The sequence below is a fragment of the Silurus aristotelis genome (genome assembly GCF_946808225.1).
Source record: "Silurus aristotelis genome assembly, chromosome: 4".
In the NCBI taxonomy this organism is placed as follows: domain Eukaryota; kingdom Metazoa; phylum Chordata; class Actinopteri; order Siluriformes; family Siluridae; genus Silurus; species Silurus aristotelis.
In genome coordinates this window covers 3,960,301-3,982,219 of record NC_139577.1, presented here as the reverse complement: position 1 = coordinate 3,982,219, position 21,919 = coordinate 3,960,301, and the positions used below count along the sequence as shown (strand labels likewise).

Genomic DNA, 21,919 nt, shown 5'->3' with positions numbered 1-21,919 from the left:
TTTAAGAGAAAGAGATTCAGAGTAGTGAACATGTAGCCCAAGATGGACATTTCGAAGGAACAGATAAGAGACAGAAGGAGAAGGAGAAATGGATGGAGGGTGAGGAATGAAGGAAAAAAAAAGAGTACAACAAGAGCAAGTAAAGTCTTCTGGCCTGTGTCTTCAATCACAACCTGAAGTTCTGAGCACAGGTTTTTTAATAAGTCCTAAACAAAATATTAAGGAGAGTGTGAGAAAAGAAAGAAATAAAAGAAGAGTGTAGAAAAAGGAAAAAAGAGTGTCGAATTTTACCTGCATTTGACAGATGAAAGGTTGTTGATTTGGGAGGTGGGAGTTTAGTGGTTAACACTTTGGATGGGAAGGTCACAAGTTCAAATCCCATCACCATCAAAGCTGGCAGTGCTGGGCCCTTGAGCAAGGCCCTTATCCCTAAACGTTATCCCTCAACCATATCCCTTTTTTGCTTGGATTGGTCTGAGTTCTATTCGACATCGGATACAAGTCGAGCAGATTTGATCAGATTTCTTTAAGCTTTGTCTTTGTGATTAGACTTGGTGTTGTGTCTAGTCTGACAAATCAATGCTTTGCTTACTGGGTGATGTTTATCTCTAGTTAGCTGGCTAACTGGGTTTATTATCTGTTAGCATACATGCTAGTAATCTACACACACACACACACACACACACACACACACACACACACACACACACACACACACACACACACACACACACACACACACACACACAGTAAGACAGTTGCTAACAGTATTACAGACAGCACTAATGTTAAGCAATCCTGTGAGCCAAAGGCCACATTATTCAACTGTAACACCAATTAAACACCAGTTCCCTGAGTGTGTGCGCGTGTGTGTGTGTGCGCGTGTGTGTGTGTGTGTGTGCGCGTGTGTGCGTGTGTGTGTGTGTAAAAGAAAGACAGTATTGCTTGGTGTGCCTTTGTGTATATTACTTTAGTTGTGTGTGCTTTACTTTGACTTTCTGTGCACGTTTGTGTGTATTACTTCAAGTTTTGTGTACTTGTTTGTGTGTATTACTTTGAGTTCATGTACCTGTTTCTCTGTATTACATTAAGTTTGTGTACACTTTGTGTTTCTTTAAATTTGTGTCCCTATTTGTGTGTTACTTTAACCTTTGCATACCTGATTTTGTGTGCTACTTTAACCTTGTGTTCGTGTTTTAACTTTGACTTTGTGTACCTGTCTGTGTGTATTACTTTGAGTTTATGTTCCTGTCTGTGTGTTCCTTAGTGTGTGTACCTGTTTGTGCTACTTTGAGTTTGTGTGAGTTTTGTGTAGCTAGTGTGTATTCATTTGAGTTTGATGAGTACAGTACCTGATTGTGTGTATTACCTTAAGTTACATATACCAGATTGCGTGTGGGGTTTTTTGGTGTGTTTTTACATCTTAGCTTACAAGAAAGTATTGAAACAGATGGTCTGAGCTCTTTTTCCCAGTGTTTGTGTGTTTGTGAAAGAGTGAGAGGGAGAAAAGGCTGTGAGAGCATTTGTAATGCTGTTATTATCACACACACATGAGGTTGGAGAAACAGGCTTTGTGATGGTTGTCTGTTGTCTCAGTCGTTTATTCGCCTATTTGCATAAATACACTTGAAAATCAAAGCATTTATCTAAAGCAATTTCCTTCTCCACGCTCTGCAGGGCTGAAATAGCTATTCAGAACAACACAACCAAACACACACACACACACACACACACACACACACACACACACACACACACACACACACACACACACACACACACACACACACACACACACACACACACATATATATACTCTACCACCTGCATACAAACATTCTCATAGCCATTGTTTCATTGAGTGAAAGAATGTGTGTGTGTGTGTGTGTGTGTGTGTGTGTGTGTGTGTGTGTGTGTGTGTGTGTGTGTGTGGGTGTGTGTGAAGTTCTGGACAGAAACCTCACTCCTGACCATGTGCCGAGAGAACATATAGTGTGTGTTCACTAAAAACACATTTCAGTTTGTGTACCTGTTACTTTGAGCTTTGTGTTCCTTTTTGTGTTATTTATTTCATTTTGTGTACTTGTTTGTATATTTGAGATTTTCAGCATTAGTTGTGTAGAAATTGTTTTTTTGTGTGTATCTAGTGAGTATTTATCTGAGTATGATTTGTACATTTTGTGTTTTACCTTCTTTTTTGTGAATGTGTGTGTGTGTGTGTGTGTGTGTGTGTGTGTGTGTAGCACTGGACAGTAACTTTTCTCATGAACATGTGCTGTGAGAATCAAATCAAATCTAATTTTATTTGTCACATACACATACATACAGAGTACGACATGCAGTGAAAAAGTATAAACTATATAAAATATGTGAAAATATATTATATATATATATATGGCCAAACAGGATTTTCCGTTTCTCCCAGAGGCTCATTGAGATTTCGCAATTGTTGCGTCATTCCAGATGTTATGAAAAAATCTGCAGTCAAAGCAAAAATGCTATAAACTTATAGATTTTCACATACAGACACGCCATGACACATTTTCCTCCATCACGGCTGCGACTTCTAAACGGAAATGATATAAATTCGGACTTCGATAGAAATCGAGAGTATGACGTTGATTATGTATGACTTTGTACTTCTGTCTTCTTCAAGGCCACGGATAACGATTTCGGCACGTTCGGTGCTGTGCGCTACTACTTCAGCGACGAGCCTGACCAGTGAGAAAATTATCTCTCCATTTTCAAATTTCTGAATTACTTAATTTTGACCGGACGCTAATGTAGACATGCTGTCTGTAACTCCGCCCCCTGCAGATTCTCGTTGGACCCTGAGACAGGCTGGGTAACACTGAGGGGTCGTTTGGATTATGAGCTGACCCGCCGCTACACTTTGACCATCTTGGCCCGGGACGGAGGCGGGGAGGAGACCACAGGACGTCTCAGAGTCAACGTGATGGACGTGAACGACAACGCTCCTGTTTTTCAGAAGGACGCCTATTCTGGTTCACTCATGGAAAACCAGCAAGTCGCTCAGCAGGTGGCCAGAGCGAGGGTGAGTCCTTAAAATATATAATAATAACTAATAACAAGTAGTCACACCGGTTCCAAACAATTCAGTTCAGTGTCTCCGACTCCTACTTCCAAAATTCCAGGCTTTCCTGCACCACTCTGTACACATATATATACTCTCTCTATAGATATAGCCTCTCCAGAACTGCAGTTCTTGTGGGCTGTTCCTGGTCTGTAGTGGACAACATCAGTAAGGGGGGCCGACATAATATTAGGCAGGTGGTCATAAAGTTATGCCTGGTTGATATATATATATATAGTGGTGTTTGGATTATATAGAAGTGTTGGATCCTGATTTATTATTTTTTTTGCATGTTTGTCCCACTTTAATGTTTCAGATCATTAAACTAATTTAAATATTAGTAAATGATAACACAAGTGAACACAACATGCAGTTTTTATTATTGAGGGAAAACGAAATCCAAAACTGGCAGGAGAAAAAGAGGAATGCCAAGGAGGAGGTTTATGGAGGTGGTGAGAGAAGACATGCAGGTAGTTGGTTTGAAAGAGGCAGATGTAGAGGACAGGGGGATATCTGCTCTATGTGTATATATATATATATATATATATATATATATATATATATATATATATATATATATATATATATATATATATATATATATATATATATATATGGACTGAAGCAACCTAATAAACTACGGTCGTTTACAGTGCCAGGGCTGCATGATGGTGAGTGACTGTCCAGAACATAGTGGTTTGAAAGTCGGCCAAGTAAACCAGCATCTGAGGCGAGGTTTTGATGCAAATTTTAAACTCATGGTGATAAAATCTTATTTATCTGTTAGAGTTATCTAACTACTGTCAATCAGCCAAGAAATACGGCATGTCAGAATTTAATGTCAGGAGATGGCGAGCCCAAAAAGACAGTCTTAGAAATGCTAATACAAGCTTACATCCAGTCCTAAAAGCGCTTGAAGAAATTGACCCGCAAGTGTGTCAGTGCGTAGCCAGTACACATATATACACACACAACAATCACATCCATCATCTCAGGTTAATTCAGTTTCCAGTAATTTTTTTATTCAAAATAATATGTAAATGAATCAGAGTAAATACAATAAATGTGTTAAATGTGTAAACGTCTGTGCCAAATTTTTTTACTATGGACTTTTCAATAATCATGGCCCGAGTCCACAGTAGGAGTCCGATCACAGGTGCATTTAATAAAGACTAATTTATATTTGGATTTGATTCGGCAAACTTAGGTCAGAATCAGAAACAATGTTAAACAGCTGGCAAGAAAACTAGAAACTGGGAAGATTATAGCATAGAATTGGCAAATTTTTTTTCCTTATTTTCTAAACAATTTTTTTTTCTAGTCAATTCCTAAGAGTTGTGTTAAATATATCTATTTGCCTAGGAGATTGAGATTTAGCTATTTCTGTAATTCTAATAATAATATGACTGATCAGATACTTATATCTTAAGAGTTGGCGAATAAAATAATGATGAGTGCATTTTTCTCTAATATATATATATATATAAGGGTAACTGCAAGAGTGAAAGAGAAAGTTTATAGGACTGTGGTGAAACCTGTTATGATGTATGGATTAGAGACAGTGGCATTGTGTAAAAGACAGGAGGTGGAGCTGAAGGTAGCAGAGCTGAAGATGTTGAGGTTTTCGTTGGGAGTGACGACGATGGACAGAATTAGAAATGAGTTTATTAGAGGGACAGAGCATGTAGGACGTTTTGGAGACAAAGTGAGAGAGGCGAGATTGAGATGGTTTGGACATGTGCAGAGAAGGGACATGATGTATATTGGACTGCTGAGGACGGAGCTACCAGGAAGAAGGAAACGAGTAAGACCAAAGGGGAGGTTTATGGATGTGGTGAAGGAAGACATGCAGGTAGTTGGTGTGAAAGAGGCAGATGTAGAGGACAGATGGGTATGGAGACGGATGATCCGCTGTGGTGACCCCTAATGGGAGAAGCAGAAAGAAGAAGGCATTTATATATATATATATATATATATATATATATATATATATATATATATATATATATATATATATATATATATATATATATATATACACAGTGGGTACGGAAAGTATTCAGACCCCCTTAAATTTTTCACTCTTTTTTATTTTGCAGCCATTTGCTAAAATCCTTTAAGTTCATTTCTTTTCCTCATGAATGTACACATAGCACCCTATATTGACAGAAAAACACAGAATTGTTGACACTGTTGCAGATTTATTAAAAAAGAAAAACTGAAATATCACATGGTCCTAAGTATTCAGACCCTTTGCTCAGTATTTAGTAGAAGCCCCCTTTTGATCTAATACAGCCAGGAGTCTATTTGGGAAGGATGCAACAAGTTTTTCACACCTGGATTCAGGGATCCTCTGCCATTCCTCCTTGCAGGTCCTCTCCAGTTCTGTCAGGTTGGACGGTAAACGTTGGTGGACAGCTATTTTTAGGTCTCTCCAGAGATGCTCAATTGGGTTTAAGTCATTGCTCTGGCTGGGCTATTCAAGAACAGTCACAGAGTTGTTGTGAAGCCACTCCATCGTTATTTTAGCTGTGTGCTTAGGGTCATTGTCTTGTTGGAAGGTAAACCTTCAGCCCAGTCTGAGGTCCAAAGCACTCTGGAGAAGGTTTTCGTCCAGGATATCCCTGTGCTTGGCCGCATTCATCTTTCCCTTGATTGCAACCAGTCGTCCTGTCCCTGCAGCTGAAAAACACCCCCACAGCATGATGCTGCCACCACCATGCTTCATTGTTGAGACTGTACTGGACAGGTGATGAGCAGTGCCTGGTTTTCTCCACACATACCGCTTAGAATTAAGGCCAAAAAGTTCTATCTTGGTCTCATCAGACCAGAGAATCTTATTTCTCACCATCTTGGAGAACTCCATGCGGGTTTTCATGTGTCCTGCACTGAGGAGAGGCTTCCGTCGGGCCACTCTGCTATAAAGCCCCACTGGTGAAGGGCTGCAGTGATGGTTGACTTTCTACAACTTTCTCCCATCTCCCGACTGCATCTCTGGAGCTCAGCCACAGTGATCTTTGGGTTCTTCTTTACCTCTCTCACCAAGGCTCTTCTCCCCCGATAGCTCAGTTTGGCCGGTCGGCCAGCTATAGGAAGGGTTCTGGTCGTCCCAAACGTCTTCCATTTGAGGATTATGGAGGCCACTGTGCTCTTAGGAACCTTAAGTGCAGCAAAAGATTTTTTGGAACCTTGGCCAGATCTGTGCCTTGCCACAATTCTGTCTCTGAGCTCTTCAGGCAGTTCCTTTGACCTTAATGATTCTCATTTGCTCTGACATGCATTGTGATCTGTAAGGTCTAATATAAACAGGTGTGTGGCTTTCCTAATCAAGTCCAATCAGTATAATCAAAAATTTCTGGACTCAAATGAAGGTGTAGAACCATCTCAAGGATGATCAGAAGAAATGGAAAGCACCTGAGTTAAATATATGAGTGTCACAGCAAAGGGTCTGAATACTTAGGACCATGTGATATTTCAGTTTTTCTTTTTTAATAAATCTGCTGTCAGTATGGGGTGCTATGTGTACATTCATGAGGAAAAGAAATGAACTTAAATGATTTTAGCAAATGGCTGCAATATAACAAAAAGTGAAAAATTTAAGGGGGTCTGAATACTTTCCGTACCCACTGTATATATATATATATATATATATATATATATATATATATATATATATATATATATATATATATATATAATGTTGTGTCCTCTTCATCTAATTGAGAATGTTTTGGAGCTCCTCTTCCTGAACCTCTTTCTTAGCATCTTGTTCTTCTTTAGATTTCCGGTGTTGTCAGCGTTCATCGTGTCCTGCTGTCTGGTCCAATCACTTCACTCTTTAGCACGTATTAAACTCCTGTCTCGGCATCTAGGCCTCTGTATTATCGGTTAATACGTCATGTCAGGGTTTGAGCGTCTCTTGAGTCAGCTAATCACACTTCTCATCTGAGTGGTACCCTGAGCGATGATAGACAGATGGCTGGAAACGGGCCTGTCACAAAGCGTTTGCTTACATTCAGACGTGTTGATTTATCTGTTGGTTTCTGCAGCGTGTGTGTGGGGACGAGTTTGCTCCTGGGTTCTCGCGAATTCTGATTCTGAGACTGAATCGCTTACGAGTTTCATGCGACGAGTGCAGAAACATTTTTCAGTCGTCATAAAATGAGAACGTCGAAGCATTTCACTGCATGTCGTACTCCGTGTGTACTGTATGTGTATGTGTATGTGACGAATAAAATTTAAATTTGAATTTCATAACATGGCAACAGTGTGAAGGTTAACCCTAAAGTTGATTATTTACCCTATTTATTCATTTATCCAATCAAAACAAGTCTGAAATCTCTGCGTATTTTTCATAGTTTTATTGTTTTATTTTCATTGGTTTCGGATTTCATTTTCAGTCTGCACTGCAAAAACCTGGTCAAGATCGTTTTTCTAGCCATAAAAATCGCATTGATCTTATTTTAAGAATAAAATACTATGCAAAAGCAGATTATGTAAGATTGTTATGATTGTTTTAAGATGTTCTATCTTTTTTTATTCAGTAAAGCTTAAAGTTGGTTATTTCACCTGCAAATTGAGCTTAATTGCCATCAGAAACAATATTAAGGCCTTGTATTTTTTTAAACTTTAATTTAGCTGTAATAACTGGTTTGAAGGTTGCCAGTAAAAAAATGCTCAATAATCATCCTAGGACTTGTTTTATGTCAAACTCCAATCACACATGTCAAAATCAACACATTTATAGCATTATACCTTATAGCATTTGATAAGACTGCAGTCTTAAGTCAGCACAAACTTTCCAAACATTATCCAGTATGGTTATTTTTTTTTATTAACTTTGTAATACAAAGTATTTAAGACTTTTTGCGAAGTTGTTGTGTAGTTTGATTTCTATTTCTCATGTCTCACATCTGTCAGTGTTCAGTAATGGCAAAATACATACAGTATTGTTTTATGTTACAATAAGTTTAAGTATTTTCAGAAGCAGTAAGTAATGATTTTGCTTCGTATTTGCATCGTAACTACTGTGTGCCACAAGACAGTTTCCATTTGAATAAATTATTGTCGACAATACGCACGTACGCGTGATCTTGATTTTAATAGTAATCTTTGTTTTTAATGCTTTGTCTCATTTTAAGACCGAATAAATAATAATGACTATTTTTGAATTTACAGGAATTCTCTTGTTTAGTAAATCTAAGAGCGTTTTACACAAATTAGAAAAGCAAACTGTTGAAAAATAATCCAAAAGCTAGATTTAAGGTAATTTGACTTAATCGACTGTTTGGAATAAGTGTTTTTATGCTTATTTGAAACATATTAAAGCCTGGAAATGTTTTTCCCATTTCAAGAAATCTTACCAAGTATAATTATTCTTACTGCTCTGGAATTCATTTGACTTATTAGTTTGTATCTACTTTAATCACTTCTTTTATGTTTGCGTTTGACTCAAATGATTTAAACAAATCAGACAAATAAAAACCAAAAAAAAAATTTTTTTTTAACTCTGTCTCTCTGCTTCATCAGGCGACCGATGAAGACTCTCCTCCTAATAACGACTTGACCTACTCCATCATCTACGCCTCTCAATTCCGCAGTTTTTTCAGCATTACCATGGTGGAGGGCTACGCAGGTACGTGCGCCCCGAGCTACCTTCCCTAACTCACAGCCGTTAAATTAAACTCGGTACAATGTCAAATGGAAGTGATTAGCTCATGGTTATGCATTCTTAAGCTCGACGACCTATGAGATTACAGCAGACTGCACACTCGGCTCAACCTCTCAGGTTAAACCGGGGCCTTTACGGATTAATGTCTATTTAGATGATGCGCATATGTGTTGCGTATTGAGTCTCCGAGGCTTTTTTGACATTATATTAGTATTCCTTCCGTTCCTATTTTTTCTCAGTGATCACAGTGAACAGACCTCTAGACTACGAGCAGGTTCCTGGTGGAATGATCTATTTGACGTTGATGGCCATCGATGGAGGAGCTCCACCTTTTAACAGCACTGTCCCCATCATTGTGGAGCTGTTTGTGAGTAATTTACACTCGCACATTACACACATTATATTTTTCTCAGCAGAAATGGAAATTCGCATGTATATTTCGTATATTTTATATACTATTCCTCAAATAGTGGAATCTTAAATGAAATTTGTGTGAAACTCCTGTATCTGTTAAAAGAGCTGCCTGTGGAAGAAGTTTCTGTGAAGGTAGAAAACGACCTTTTTTTCCCACAAATCTTAAAGTGTATAGTTATAAATAAAATATGGATTAAAGAAAAGTGCAGGTTGAAGAATCAGGAGCAAATCAGTGATTGGGGTCAGGGCCGTTTCTAGCCTTTTTGGCTCCTTAGGCAAGATTCCTCTTGTTAACAAATGGCTCCGCCCTTCCACCACAATGCTCCACCCCCACACCATAATAATCATTCACAATCTTTGATAAATAAGGGTTAAACACGTTTAATAAGCATTGCGAAATTGCTAAATTGTATACATATACTGTATATTGAACTTCAGCAGAAAAAAGATGAATAAAGGGAGGGAGAGGGCGACTGCGAGGCAGGGGGCATTTACTGGTGTCCTCTCACCAACCCCCACCATCCCTACAAATGGTGCTGATTGGCCATGTATCATTGTATAAAACGGACAGGGACAGAAACAATCTAAAATGAATAATCAAGGGACAAAATGGGAACATATGAAATGTCCATAGAAGGCAACTAAAGCTTAGATTTAGACTTAAATATTTAATTACTTAAAATGAAAACACGAAATGACACAATCGTCAAAAATTTGACCACTTTTTGCTTTTATCTGGTCTGTATAATAAAGTGCTATTTTACATCAACATTTTTAGGTGAAAGCTTTAATTTAAATGTAATTTTATTATAACACCTTCAGCAATATAGCGTTATATTTAAGCTAGCTAGACAGATTCTGGATGGATTGTCCTAAACTTCAGCTCATCCACTATTCAACACTATATTTAGAATTTAGAAAAAAAAAAAACACTCATTAGCCTGTAGGGAACATGTAAAAAAAAAAAAAAAAAAGGGGGGGGGGGCAATAATTTCTTATTCAACAAAAATTAATCTGGAACGGATTCACCCAAGTTCATTATTTTGGGTCGTAATATATTCAGTGGTCACAGAAGAAAAAAAAATCAAATTTTTTCATTGTGATAAATGCTTGTAAAGGTTACTAGATTGCTTGGATTGTTCTGTCCAAACAGTTTATTAAATAAACCAACTTACACTACTAACATGAACTAACCAGAAGGCTAGAGAGAGGAAAGAAAATAAAAAGTACTGCTTAAACAGATACAGTTTCTTTGCTGTCACACAGCACAATAAATCATTAGAAATAAAGTGTATATGAATATAAACATATACGGAAGTCCTAAGATTCCATGCATTATATATTTCTTTGCTTTCTCATAACAAAAGTTGTTTTCTCATGATCACGACATCATTTTCTTGTGATCTCGACATAACCAACATTGTTTCCTCGTGATCAATACTCAGTTTTTCTGCATATTCGGTATAAGGGCATGTTCTAGAGGCAGCATCGTTGCAACATGATGGACGATCGCATTCGTTTTTACTTTGATTAGGGACTCGCTCGGACATCCACAAGGCGCGAGATTTACGTCCCGATGCCATTACGTTGTGAGAGAACGTTTTTTTCAGTAGTGAGAATAAATATATTGTAACGCGTGGCCTCCTCATTCTTCCATACGTATATTATATTCAATTAGCATAAAGCAAGTAGAGGAATGACGTACGCAGGGTTTGTGTGTGGTGTCTTCTGCCTTCCGAGCGTATTTGTGAATATATGTGTGCGTGCGTTAATTGAGCTCCTCTCTGAACTTTTTGGAGTCTGCAGGCCGAGTTCATGAACCCGTGAACATTTCTCTCTGACATTTCCTCTTCTTTATTACCATAGTTATGATTATACTTGCTCCAGTTGCTGCAGACCGGCAGGAGGGGGTCAAGCCATTTAGTCAGCTGTGTGTTTGAGTGTATGTGTGTGTGTGTGTGTGCGTTTGTGTGTTAGCATGATTGTCAGTCTCTGTGTGTATTCTTTGTTTTTCAACCATGATTAAAGAGGAATACAAAGAAAGGCATGACGCTGCATTTACCCGTTAAGTTCGTCACGGTTTTTTGAGCTCCTTATTGAAGGCTGAAATGATTCAGTGACTTTGGCCAGCTCCGGCTAATAGCGCTTTGAACTCTTTTAGAAAATAAGCCTTTTGATTTTTTTTTTTCTTTTTCTTTTTTATTTAACCCTTACCATGCGCTTCAGTTCAGTTCAGTTCAGTCAAAGCCAATTTCCAGCATAAAAGCTCTCTCTTAACAGGGAAACCACCAGCCGGGCTTAGCGATATTCCGTATGTGCTGCTTTTGCAAATGAATCCTTATCAAAATTTTTGCATTTTATTCTAAAGGATCATGTGGCTGTATGAGAGAATGCAGTATATCAGTTCTACTACAGCCCACATTTATTATCAGGAAGAATACAAAATCTGTCAGATTCTATTTTACATTATTCTTCCTTAATAAGTGGGAAAAGTTTGTTCTTATTGCCTGTCACTAGCAGCAAAAAACACTACATACATGTAGCAACATGGTATAATTGCGTTATTATTTCTAGTTATTAGACAGTGTTATAGGTTTATCTGAAATGGGAAAAATGAACACAAAATAAGAAAAAATGAACACAACTGATGCTTTTAATAATTGCGTTATTATTTCTAGTTGTAGTAGTTAGACAGTGTTATAGGTTTATCTGAAATGGGAGAAAATGAACACAAAAACATGAAAAATGAACACAGCTGATGCCCCTCAAGATCCTCAAAATCTCATTATTTGCTTTGTTGTTGTTTTTTAGGATGAAAATGACAATCCTCCAGAGTTCAGCCAGTCCTCGTATATTGTACGGATCTCCGAGAACATGGTTGCAGGTACGTTTAGAGAACCAGGTTCAAAGTGAACACGAAACTCTGCTCAAGTGGGAGATTTCACCACGAGTGCTTCTCCTTTTCTTTGCGCTCATGGTCCATCAGTAATTCCCACTTCCTTAGTTCGAGTTGAACACTTTTGTTCTGTTGAACCAATCAGATGATGGCTTTACAAAGGGGAACGACTTTTCACAATAAACAAATCTCTGTGAACATCAAAAGGAAATGCTCGTCAGGGTGGGAATAAATCGGACATTGAGCGTCGCTTATTAAATATTAATAATGGATAATTAATAAATTGTAAAAAAAAAAAAAAAAAGGAAATCACTTTTCCCCCAGCAAACTGTTACAATTTCGATTCGTACATTGAAATTTTTTATAAACAAATAACCAGTATAATTGATAACTATAATTAATAACACCGGAGTTATTAATTGTTTTAACAGCATCAAGTGCACTTCATTAATCACACCAGAATTTAATCCACTTTTGTTGATGTGACTCAATTCCAACGTTTAAATTATGTACAAGAAAGTAGCATATATGAGTAACTTGTGATTTCAATTATAACATTTTTTTATAACAAATTTATATTATAATGTAAATTTCTATAATTTATACTATATAGAATATATTGTAAATATTATTGAAAACTTAGCCATATTGTCAAAATAGCTAGCAACAAAAGTGAGTACACCCTAAGTGATTACAGCTGTACATCATATGTAACCGTGCAAAGCCTATTGATGTTTTTGTCTGCTCTTGAGAGGACCATACAAATTTGTGTATCTTGAATCTGGAGATGTTTTTTTTTTACTATTTATAATCCTTAAAATTTATTCCGTAATGTCTGTGAGATGTCCAAAAAACATTTCACCCTTAGACATGCCCCTGTGTACCAGCTGAACATGCAAATAATCATTCACACGAACTTGTACAAGTCGAGACTACTTTAGACGGGAAATTAAAGTCAGACACACGACGTGTTTTCTGTGCTCGTCTACCCTCGTCTGTCTGCACTGTCATCGTGGACACGGGTTTGTCTGCTCCTCCTCTTGCCCCTGCTTGCTTCTGTTTTTTTCCTTCTTTAGTGCTCACATCACTTCACGGCTACGTTGTGTCTTGGGCGAGAGGTTTCGCTCGGATTGAGTGTTCAGCTATAGAGCTGCTTGTCATTCATATGCATTTATTCATTCGATGCTTTTGTCCCAGACAATAGATCTGTCTCCAATCGCCTGAGAAAATTACACTGACACTGGTCAGTGTCTGCCAAAAGGCCCATGCTGAGCATGTGTGTGTGTGTGCATGTGAGAGTGTGTGTGAGTAAGATGTGCGCACTGTAGTTGTTTCTCTTTTAGCGGACCAACTTTACATATAGTGACAAGAAAATATGTGTCTACAGTATATACAATATACTGTAGACACTAATTCATAAATATTGGGACACTGTGTAAACTCTAAATAAAAACACAATGCAATGATTTGCAAATCTCATAAATACATATTTGATTCAGAATTAAACACAAAAGAAAAAAATATATTAAATGTTTGAACAGAGAATATATACAATTTTAAAGACAAAAATAAGGTCTTTTTACATTTTATGGTGCAACAGTCCTCAAAAAACTTGTGAAGAACTGGGCCAGGTTTACCACTGTGTAGCATCACGTCTTCTGTCTGTATACATCTGGGAACTGTGGAGACCAGCCGCTGATGTTTTGGATGAGGAACATTGTCCCATATGTGTCTGATACAGGATTCAAACTACTCAACAGTTCTGGGTGTCCTTTGTTGTGTTTTTCGTTTCATGGTGCACCAAATGTTTTCAAATGGTGGAAAGTCTAGACTACAGGCAGACCAGTTCAGCACTTGGACTCCTCTACTACAGAGCCATGTCTCATACTGTAGATGCAGTATGCAGTTATTCTTAAAATGGTAAATTTCCTCAGTTGAAACATTTGATATATTTTTAAGTTTTGTTGTGAGTAAAATGTATGTTTATGTGATTTGCAAATCAGTGCTTTCCGGTTTTTATTTACATGTAACACATTGTCGCAACTTTTTTGGAATTGGGGGTGTAATGCTGAGTGTGGGATGGAGGGAATTTCATGTGTGTGTGTGTGTGTGTGTGTGTGTGTGTGTGTGTGTGTGTGTGTGTGTGTGTGTGTGTGTTTGTGTGTTTACAATTTTACTATAAAACTGTGTGTGTAAGATGTTATGGGACCTTATTGTGAATGCATAAGTGTGAGAGTTACATGCACTTGTGTATGTGTGTGTGTGTGTGTGTGTGTGTGTGTGTGTGTGTGTGTGTGTGTGTGTGGGTTAGTTGCTTCGGTGGCATGTGAGATTGTGGCGGCTCGTCTAGTTTGGACTCGAGCCGTATTGATCAGAGCCAGTGCTTGGCTTGCTGCCTATCTCTCTCTCTGCCAAACTCCCCGATAATCCGAAAATCCATAAACACTCTCGGCGCCTGCCTCATCAATGCGGCTCCGAGTCGTGATTTTACTTCATCTGCTTTTAGAATTCTGTCATTTTTGCCACGTGTTGGTGCACAGGGCCTTTTCTATCGCACTCTATCGCTATTATCTGCCGCTGTTATTGGCTGCACTCCCATAAGCTCATTATCAGTCAGAAGGGTTTGACAATAGTCTCTCTCTCTCTCTCTCTCTCTCTCGCTCTCTCTCGCTCTCTCTCTCTCTCACTTTCTCTCTCTCTCTCTCACTCTCTCTCTCTCTCTCTCTCTCTCTCTCTCTCTCTCTCTCTCTCTCTCTCTCTCTCTTTCTCTCTCTCTCTCTCTTTCTCTCAGGGGCGACTGTGTTATTTGTGACAGCAACAGATTTGGATGCTTCCAGAGAATTTGGCCAGGCCTCGCTCATTTACTCACTGCAGGGCCCCTCTGAATTCAGACTGAACACACGCTCAGGTGAACACACACACACACACACATGCACATGCACATGATTAGTGCTGGAAGAGACATGAGATAGGTATTACTCAGACATATTTATTAAATTAAATGATTCATTAAACTAATGAAAAAAGCACTTTGGATTTTTTTTCCAGAATAAAAGTCGTGTCCTTTCCTCGATCTGACCCAGATTTTGTTGAAAAAAAAAAGTTTTACGATTTTTCCTTTTTTTCAACCTTTTTTTTCTTAGCGATAACCAAACATATTATTTGATAAGTCACTTTTCATGCATTACAACGAAACTACTGAAAGCGCAGCGTTGACGATTTGACCGCTCATGGTGACGTTCACGGTAACAAGCGCTTTGGGATGTAACTGTTAAAGGCACTATTAAAAAAAAAGATTATTATGTATAATCTATATAGTATGTGCCAAGCCATTGGTCAAGGTCAAAGTTCTATACTAGATGCTAAAAAGTTTAATTTAGCCCTAAAATGTGCTCTGTGCTCTGGTTCCACTTTAACCCAACTTGATCAAATTCTTGTCTTTTTTTTCCTCTAACGGGAGTCCTCACGACCACCTTAAAAGCTAATCTGATACATTATAAGCTGAAGTGAAGTTTGTTACTAAATCGCTTTTATTACATTGAGATCGATTACATTTTGGTAGAGGCCCAAGGGAATTTTTTTTTTCTTGTGTAGACATAGGAGAAGAACATACCCAGAAGGCATTGTGATTTATGGCTGTTTCGTCATAAAACAATGGGGAAAATGCGATTTAACGTTCGAACTGAATGTAGGAGCAGCAGCTATAATGTCATTACCCGAGTCTCTTTAATCCAGTCTGCACTTGCACTTTGAAATCAAAATGTCGTCCTTATGAGCATTGGCATGGATGCAAATTGGATTAGTGAATCATTAAAATAAGAAAAAAACCTTAATATATGTGTATGTGTGTATATGTATGTATGTATACACACACACACACACACACACACACACACACACACACACACACACACACACACACACACACACATATATGCACACCCTGACCACATTGTTGAGGGCAGGTTTGAAACGGGATTGGAATGCAACGTGTTTGTGTGTGTGTATGTAGGGATGGTCACTACTAGCAATGATGGATAGGAAGGTGAAATGTTTGTGTATTTTGTGTGTGTGTGTGTGTGTGTGTGTGTGTGTGTGTGTGTGTGTGTGTGTGTGTGTGTGTGTGTTTACAGGGGAGATCACCACCACTGCTCTGCTGGATCGTGAGTTGAAGTCTGAGTACATTTTGATAGTGCGAGCTGTGGATGGAGGGGTGGGGCCTCTGCAGAAAACCGGCATCGCCACGGTAATAGCACAACGCTTTCCTTTTTGATATTCGAGATGTACTTTTGATTTTGTCTTCTGTGTAGTAAATAAAATAAACTCAATAGTAAATGAGGAACAAAACAATTCAGTATTTTCTCTTATTGGGAAAATAGTTGACTCAGCATTGTGTTGAGCCACGTCACAATATTGCACAGTTCTTCCGCACCAAACCCTAATTATTCTATTTCTTATATAATATGAGGGAAATTGTGTGAAATGTTTGATAATCTGGTAGAAGAGCCATATAAATATGACCTACCACTGTAGATACATGGTGGATTTTGTGGGTTTTGCTCTGGGAACATTTAAAGGTGCTACACTCCATGGGTAAAAACCTTTGGGATGCTGTTCCACAAACAGTTACCACAAGCCTGGAGGCAACCACAATTGTATGGGATGTCTTTGGATGTGTTAACATGATATTTTCCATTCACTTAAATCTGGAAACCCAAACCTGTTCCATCATGGCAGTGACCCTGTGCACAAAAAGACTCCATGAAGATATGCTCTACATTTGCTGGAGTGGAAGACCTCCCACTATATTGCTCTGACCCACAACCTTATTAAACACCTTTGAGATATATGTGAATGCTGACTGCACCTCAGGCCTCCTCACCTCACCTACATTAGCACCTGAATTTACAACCACCCTTGTGGCTGAATGAGTCTGAAACAAATCTCCACAGGGACACTCCAAAATCTTGAAGAGCTTATTATAAGAGCACAATGGGGACATTTGGAATGGGATGTTCAAAAAGCACTTGATCAGGTTTCAAGAACCTGGAACTACTCAGAGAACACTTGAGGAACACTTTCTTTTCCTCAAAGTATAAAATAACTAGATTATATGCCTTTTTTTATATTATGCTATATTTTGTATACCTCTAATAAATATTTGAGTTGTTTTTTGTGCAGGTCAACATCACTGTCTTGGATATTAATGACAACGCCCCCATGTGGCAGGAGGAGCCATATCTCGCTAATGTTGTGGAAATGAGTCCAATCAACACCGATGTTATCTCTGTGAGTCCTTCATGCTTCATTTCATGCTAAACATCCAATTCTATCAGAAATTACACTGTTTTTACTTTAGAGTTTCAGAATATTTTTATAGGTTACTTCCTGCACTGTGTTTGATTAGAAAAAATTCAATTCGTGTAGTACTGCTTGAATGGACTCCCCCTGCTTAAAAGGTGTCCATGCTAGCCCTTTATTGCCCTTCATTATGTTCTGTTATTGATGTTTATATGCCAATTAAACCTCTTTGTATGTCCATTCATGAACATGCCAACTCGAAGCTTAATTAAGAGGTTCAGGTGACTAATCAAAATGTAGCCTGGGGTGAACTGCAGAGGTAATTACCCGATCACGTCTGGAAAAGAATTAAATGGCTTTTAAACAGTGTGTGTGAGAGTGTGTGAAGTAGGGAGGAGCATCTCCATAATTGAAGTCTATGCGATTCGCATCTTGATGCATAACCAACGATAAGATACATTAAAGATACACGTGAATCAGCTACCGATTCCGATTCATCCCAATTACGATGCAATTACGATCAGATTTCGATTAGATTCAACACAATGCAATACGATTCAATCAATTCAATAAGGTAGATAGTTTGATTTCTTTGGTTCAGACGACAGACCGCAAATCATTATTTTACTTAAGTGCCTTCTGACTTTTAACGCAAGGCATTTTCACACACACGCCTTTGTACTGCAAGAAAAAGAAAGAAGATTCAATAAAACCAGACGTTTTTTTTTTCCTGTTCTGTATCCAGATGACAGCTCTACCTCTGCAATGTCAATCTGTATTCTATGCAAGAAATCAAATATTGGTCAATTTCTAAATGATAAAAGTATAGTGCATCTACTACTAATTATATTTAAAAAAGCCTGTAAATCGTTTTTTGCTGATGCAAATATTTAAAAAATACTTTTTATATCGATGTATCACATCTTTAACTTTTATGCCGATGCACAAATGCGAATCGGTGACTCTTTCCATCCCTAGTGTGTAGTATGGAGTATGAAGTACACACTTTTACTGTTGAACGTAAACTGAAAAAGAAGGCCGCCTTTTTTCATGACCCGTTTTAAAAATGATTTCAATTTCGATCCTGCTTATTGTCATCACCTGTAACTTATAAAGCAGCCTCAGTACAATCCTCTGCTCTGTTTCAGTGCCAATAACAATACATTTTCAACCGCTCAGACTGCCAGGATGCATCAGAGTTTAGATTTAAATCATTCCTGAAATCTGAATATCTGAACTTCCACTGAGCGAAGCATTTAAAAGGTTAAAATCTGATTACATGAAATGTACTTAACCTCTTTTTTTTTCGTGCACATATTAATCATTATAAATATATTTCAGAAGGAACAGAAGGGTGTTGATTAAAGGGTGTTGGGAAGCAGGTTTGATGTAAAACAGAGAAGATTTATATAGGTTACAAATGCACACTTGTACTGTGTGTGTGTGTGTGTGTGTGTGTGTGTGTGTGTGTGTGTGTGTGTGTGTGTGTGTGTGTGTGTGTGTGTGTGTGTACTTGTGAGAGAAAGAGTTAAAAAAAAAAGAGAGATAAAGCAGAAAAAATTGTAATTACAATCCAACTCAGTTGAGTGAACTTTAAAATACACTGCTTTCTAATGTTGCTTGTAAGAGCATGAACTACATTTAGTGCCTACTCAGTTTTCTCTCTCTTTCTTTCTCCCCCCCTTTTTAGTACCCTTGTCGTCTTTTTCTCAATAATTAAAGACTGAAAGACCCTCTGTTTTCTCTAATGACCAATTAGGCAATTTGCAGCATTTCTGCGTTAGTGCTGTGAAGCGATCGCCTCTTTAAAAATGTAACAGAAAGGGTTGAGACAGCATTGTGCTACGCCTCAAGGCACAGAAATCTCCCATCATGCCCTTTGGGTGGGTTAGGTTGCCTACCATTCGATTTCGCCAGGGGCCAAAGTGTCAGGACAGTGTGCTTACCACCCTGTCAGCCACTTATTTCTGTCTTTCTCTTTTTTTTTAGGTACTAGCCCTGGATGCTGATAACGGTGAGAACGGGACAGTCGTGTATAGTATCAGTCCAGCAAACCCTTATTACGTTATCAACAACAGAACCGGTAAAATCCGCACCAGTGGCGCCGTGCTGGACAGAGAGAGTCTGGATCCTCGAGCTGCCCAGCTTATGAGGACTATTGTCATCTCGGCTACTGATCGTAAGTACAGAACACACTGTTAGTCATTCCATCTTTTAGGGAAAAAAAACAAAACTGTTTTTACATATTAAATTATAAATAATTCCAATACAATTCATGTATAACGAATTTGTTTTTGGTAGTGAGACCAGACTTTATATAGCAAACGTAGTGTTGCTTTTGTCCCGTCCATGTCCCATTGACTGAATGTCTGATTCTATAATCGCTTCTCAGCCCCATTTTTCTTTCCTCTTAATGATTTCTTCCACCTGAGTGGATTTTATGACTGAACAGAAGTCAAGACTGAGGTTGTCAATTGTGTGTGTGTGTGTGTGTGTGTGTGTGTGTGTGTGTGTGTGTGTGTGTGTGTGTGTGTGTGTGTGTGTGTGTGTGTGTGTAATGCTCTACTGCCCTCTTGAGGTGGAAATCCGCCACTGCGCTCCTCAGCCAGCACCACAGTATATGTCAGTCTGCTGGACCTTAACGACAATGACCCCACTTTTCTCAACCTGCCGTTCATCGCCGAGGTGCCTGAGGGGATTCCTGTCGACTCGTCTGTCTTCAGGGTTGGTTCGGGTTACTCAGTCTAGTTCTGTTTCTTGAGCATGCATTAAGGATGAGCAATGTGGAAAAATATATCTCAAGATATTTCCAAATATTCATTTTTGCTTTTGTTGCAAAGTGTTTACCATATTTATAAGTACAGCCCCAAATTATGAGCAATTATCCCAAACAGAATTATATCTCTGCTGTGGCCATGCAGGTGCATGTCCAGGACCCAGACGAGGCGGAGAATGGGGCGGTGACATTGGTACTTCAGATGGGCCTTCCCCGGCTGGACTTTCGTCTCAACAGCAGCACAGGTGTGTTGTTCTCTACCACTGTACTCGACCGTGAGCGGATCGCTCAGTACCAGCTGCGGCTAGTGGCGTTTGATGCAGGCCAATTTCCACACACTTCCACAAGCACCCTCACCATCACAGGTACGATCAAAAATGAGTATTAGATTTTGGGTAACATGGGGCAGAGGGCATTTAGGTTCTATGATTATTTGTCTGTCTGGGTGTTTATTTATTTGGTGATATGTTGGTTGGTCTGTGTGTCTTTCTGTAGGTCTGTCTGCCAGTCTATGTCTGATTGTCTGCTGACTGGCTGTCAGGATGTCATTCTGTGTGGTTTATCTGCTCTTCTGTCTGTTTGTCTGCCTAGCAATCTATTTATCCATTTGTTTGTATGCATTTATGTTGTCTGTCTGTCTGTCTGTCTGTCTGTCTGTCTGTCTGTCTGTCTGTCTGTCTGTCTGTCTGTCTGTCCGTCTCTCTGTCTGTCTGTCTCTCTCTTTCTCTCTCTCTCTCTCTCTCTCTCTCTCTCTCTCTCTGTCCGTCTATCCATCCGTCCGTCCATCCATCTATATGTCTGTCTGCTTGTCTGGAGTCTGTTATGTAATTCCTTCTCTCTCTCTCTCTCTCTCTCTCTCTCTCTCTCTCTCTCTCTCTCTCTCTCTCTCTCTCTCTCTCTCTCTGTCTGTCTGTCTGTCTGTCTGTCTGTCTGTCTGTCTGTCTGTCTGTCTGTCTGTCTGTTTGCCTTTGGTGAATTAGTTGGTCCCTGTATCTGTCTTTCAGTCTGTCAGTTTGCTGATATGTGTATTGATCTGTCTATCGATTTATCCTTCCGGCTGTTAATCTGTCTCCCTGTCTATCTTTCTGTCTATCATTTCTATCATTGTTAACCTGCCAAATTAGCACAAAATCATCGTCACCTCTTTCTCTGCCTGTCATTTTTTTTATCCGTCTGTTTCTAGTGTTAGACATGAATGACGAGACCCCAACCTTCTTCCCACGTGTGTACAACTCGTCAGTGTTGGAGAGCGTTCCGCGGGATTACGTGCTCGTGCGGCTCAACTGTTCTGATAACGATGCTGGCCTTAATGCTGAACTCAGCTATTTTATCACAGGTCAGAGGTCAAACTCTTTGGGTTATACTGCTACACCCTACAGAGAGGGTGTTGGGGACAGATTTGTGTGTGTGTGTGTGTGTGTGTGTGTGTGTGTGTGTGTGTGCACATTTACATGATTATGACATACGTAATAATGTGTAAAGGGGCCTCAAATGTGTGTTAAATTTGGATACTGATCTCTTTATTTTATAGTGTTGAATGTGAAATAGAAAACATCACACTTAGAATATGTGTGTGTGTGGTTTGTGTGTGTGTGTGGTACAGGTGGAAATCAGGATGGAAAATTCAGCGTGGGCTTTAGGAACGGTGTGGTGCGCACAGTGGTGGATCTGGACCGAGAAACACAAGCCTCATACACCCTCATCATCGAAGCTATCGGTGAGCCTTTTAATCTGCACCTGTAGCCATCCATGATTGCGTGTGTGTGT

At 38.9% G+C, this 21,919-nt stretch overlaps 1 protein-coding gene across 3 annotated transcripts in view; it reads left to right on the top strand.

Moving 5' to 3' along the window:
• The window catches only part of cdh23 (cadherin-related 23), a 258,601-nt gene that overhangs the window by 170,040 nt on the left and 66,642 nt on the right, over positions 1-21,919 (top strand). For all 3 annotated transcript variants that reach the window (XM_083540380.1, XM_083540382.1, XM_083540381.1), the window contains 13 exons: positions 2,657-2,721; positions 2,818-3,055; positions 8,624-8,729; positions 9,005-9,132; positions 11,991-12,063; positions 14,867-14,983; positions 16,209-16,321; positions 17,257-17,364; positions 19,366-19,555; positions 19,955-20,100; positions 20,298-20,517; positions 21,336-21,488; positions 21,756-21,869. In XM_083540380.1, coding sequence (XP_083396506.1) covers positions 2,657-2,721; positions 2,818-3,055; positions 8,624-8,729; positions 9,005-9,132; positions 11,991-12,063; positions 14,867-14,983; positions 16,209-16,321; positions 17,257-17,364; positions 19,366-19,555; positions 19,955-20,100; positions 20,298-20,517; positions 21,336-21,488; positions 21,756-21,869 — 1,771 coding nt within the window. The remainder of the gene's footprint in view (positions 1-2,656; positions 2,722-2,817; positions 3,056-8,623; positions 8,730-9,004; positions 9,133-11,990; positions 12,064-14,866; positions 14,984-16,208; positions 16,322-17,256; positions 17,365-19,365; positions 19,556-19,954; positions 20,101-20,297; positions 20,518-21,335; positions 21,489-21,755; positions 21,870-21,919) is intronic.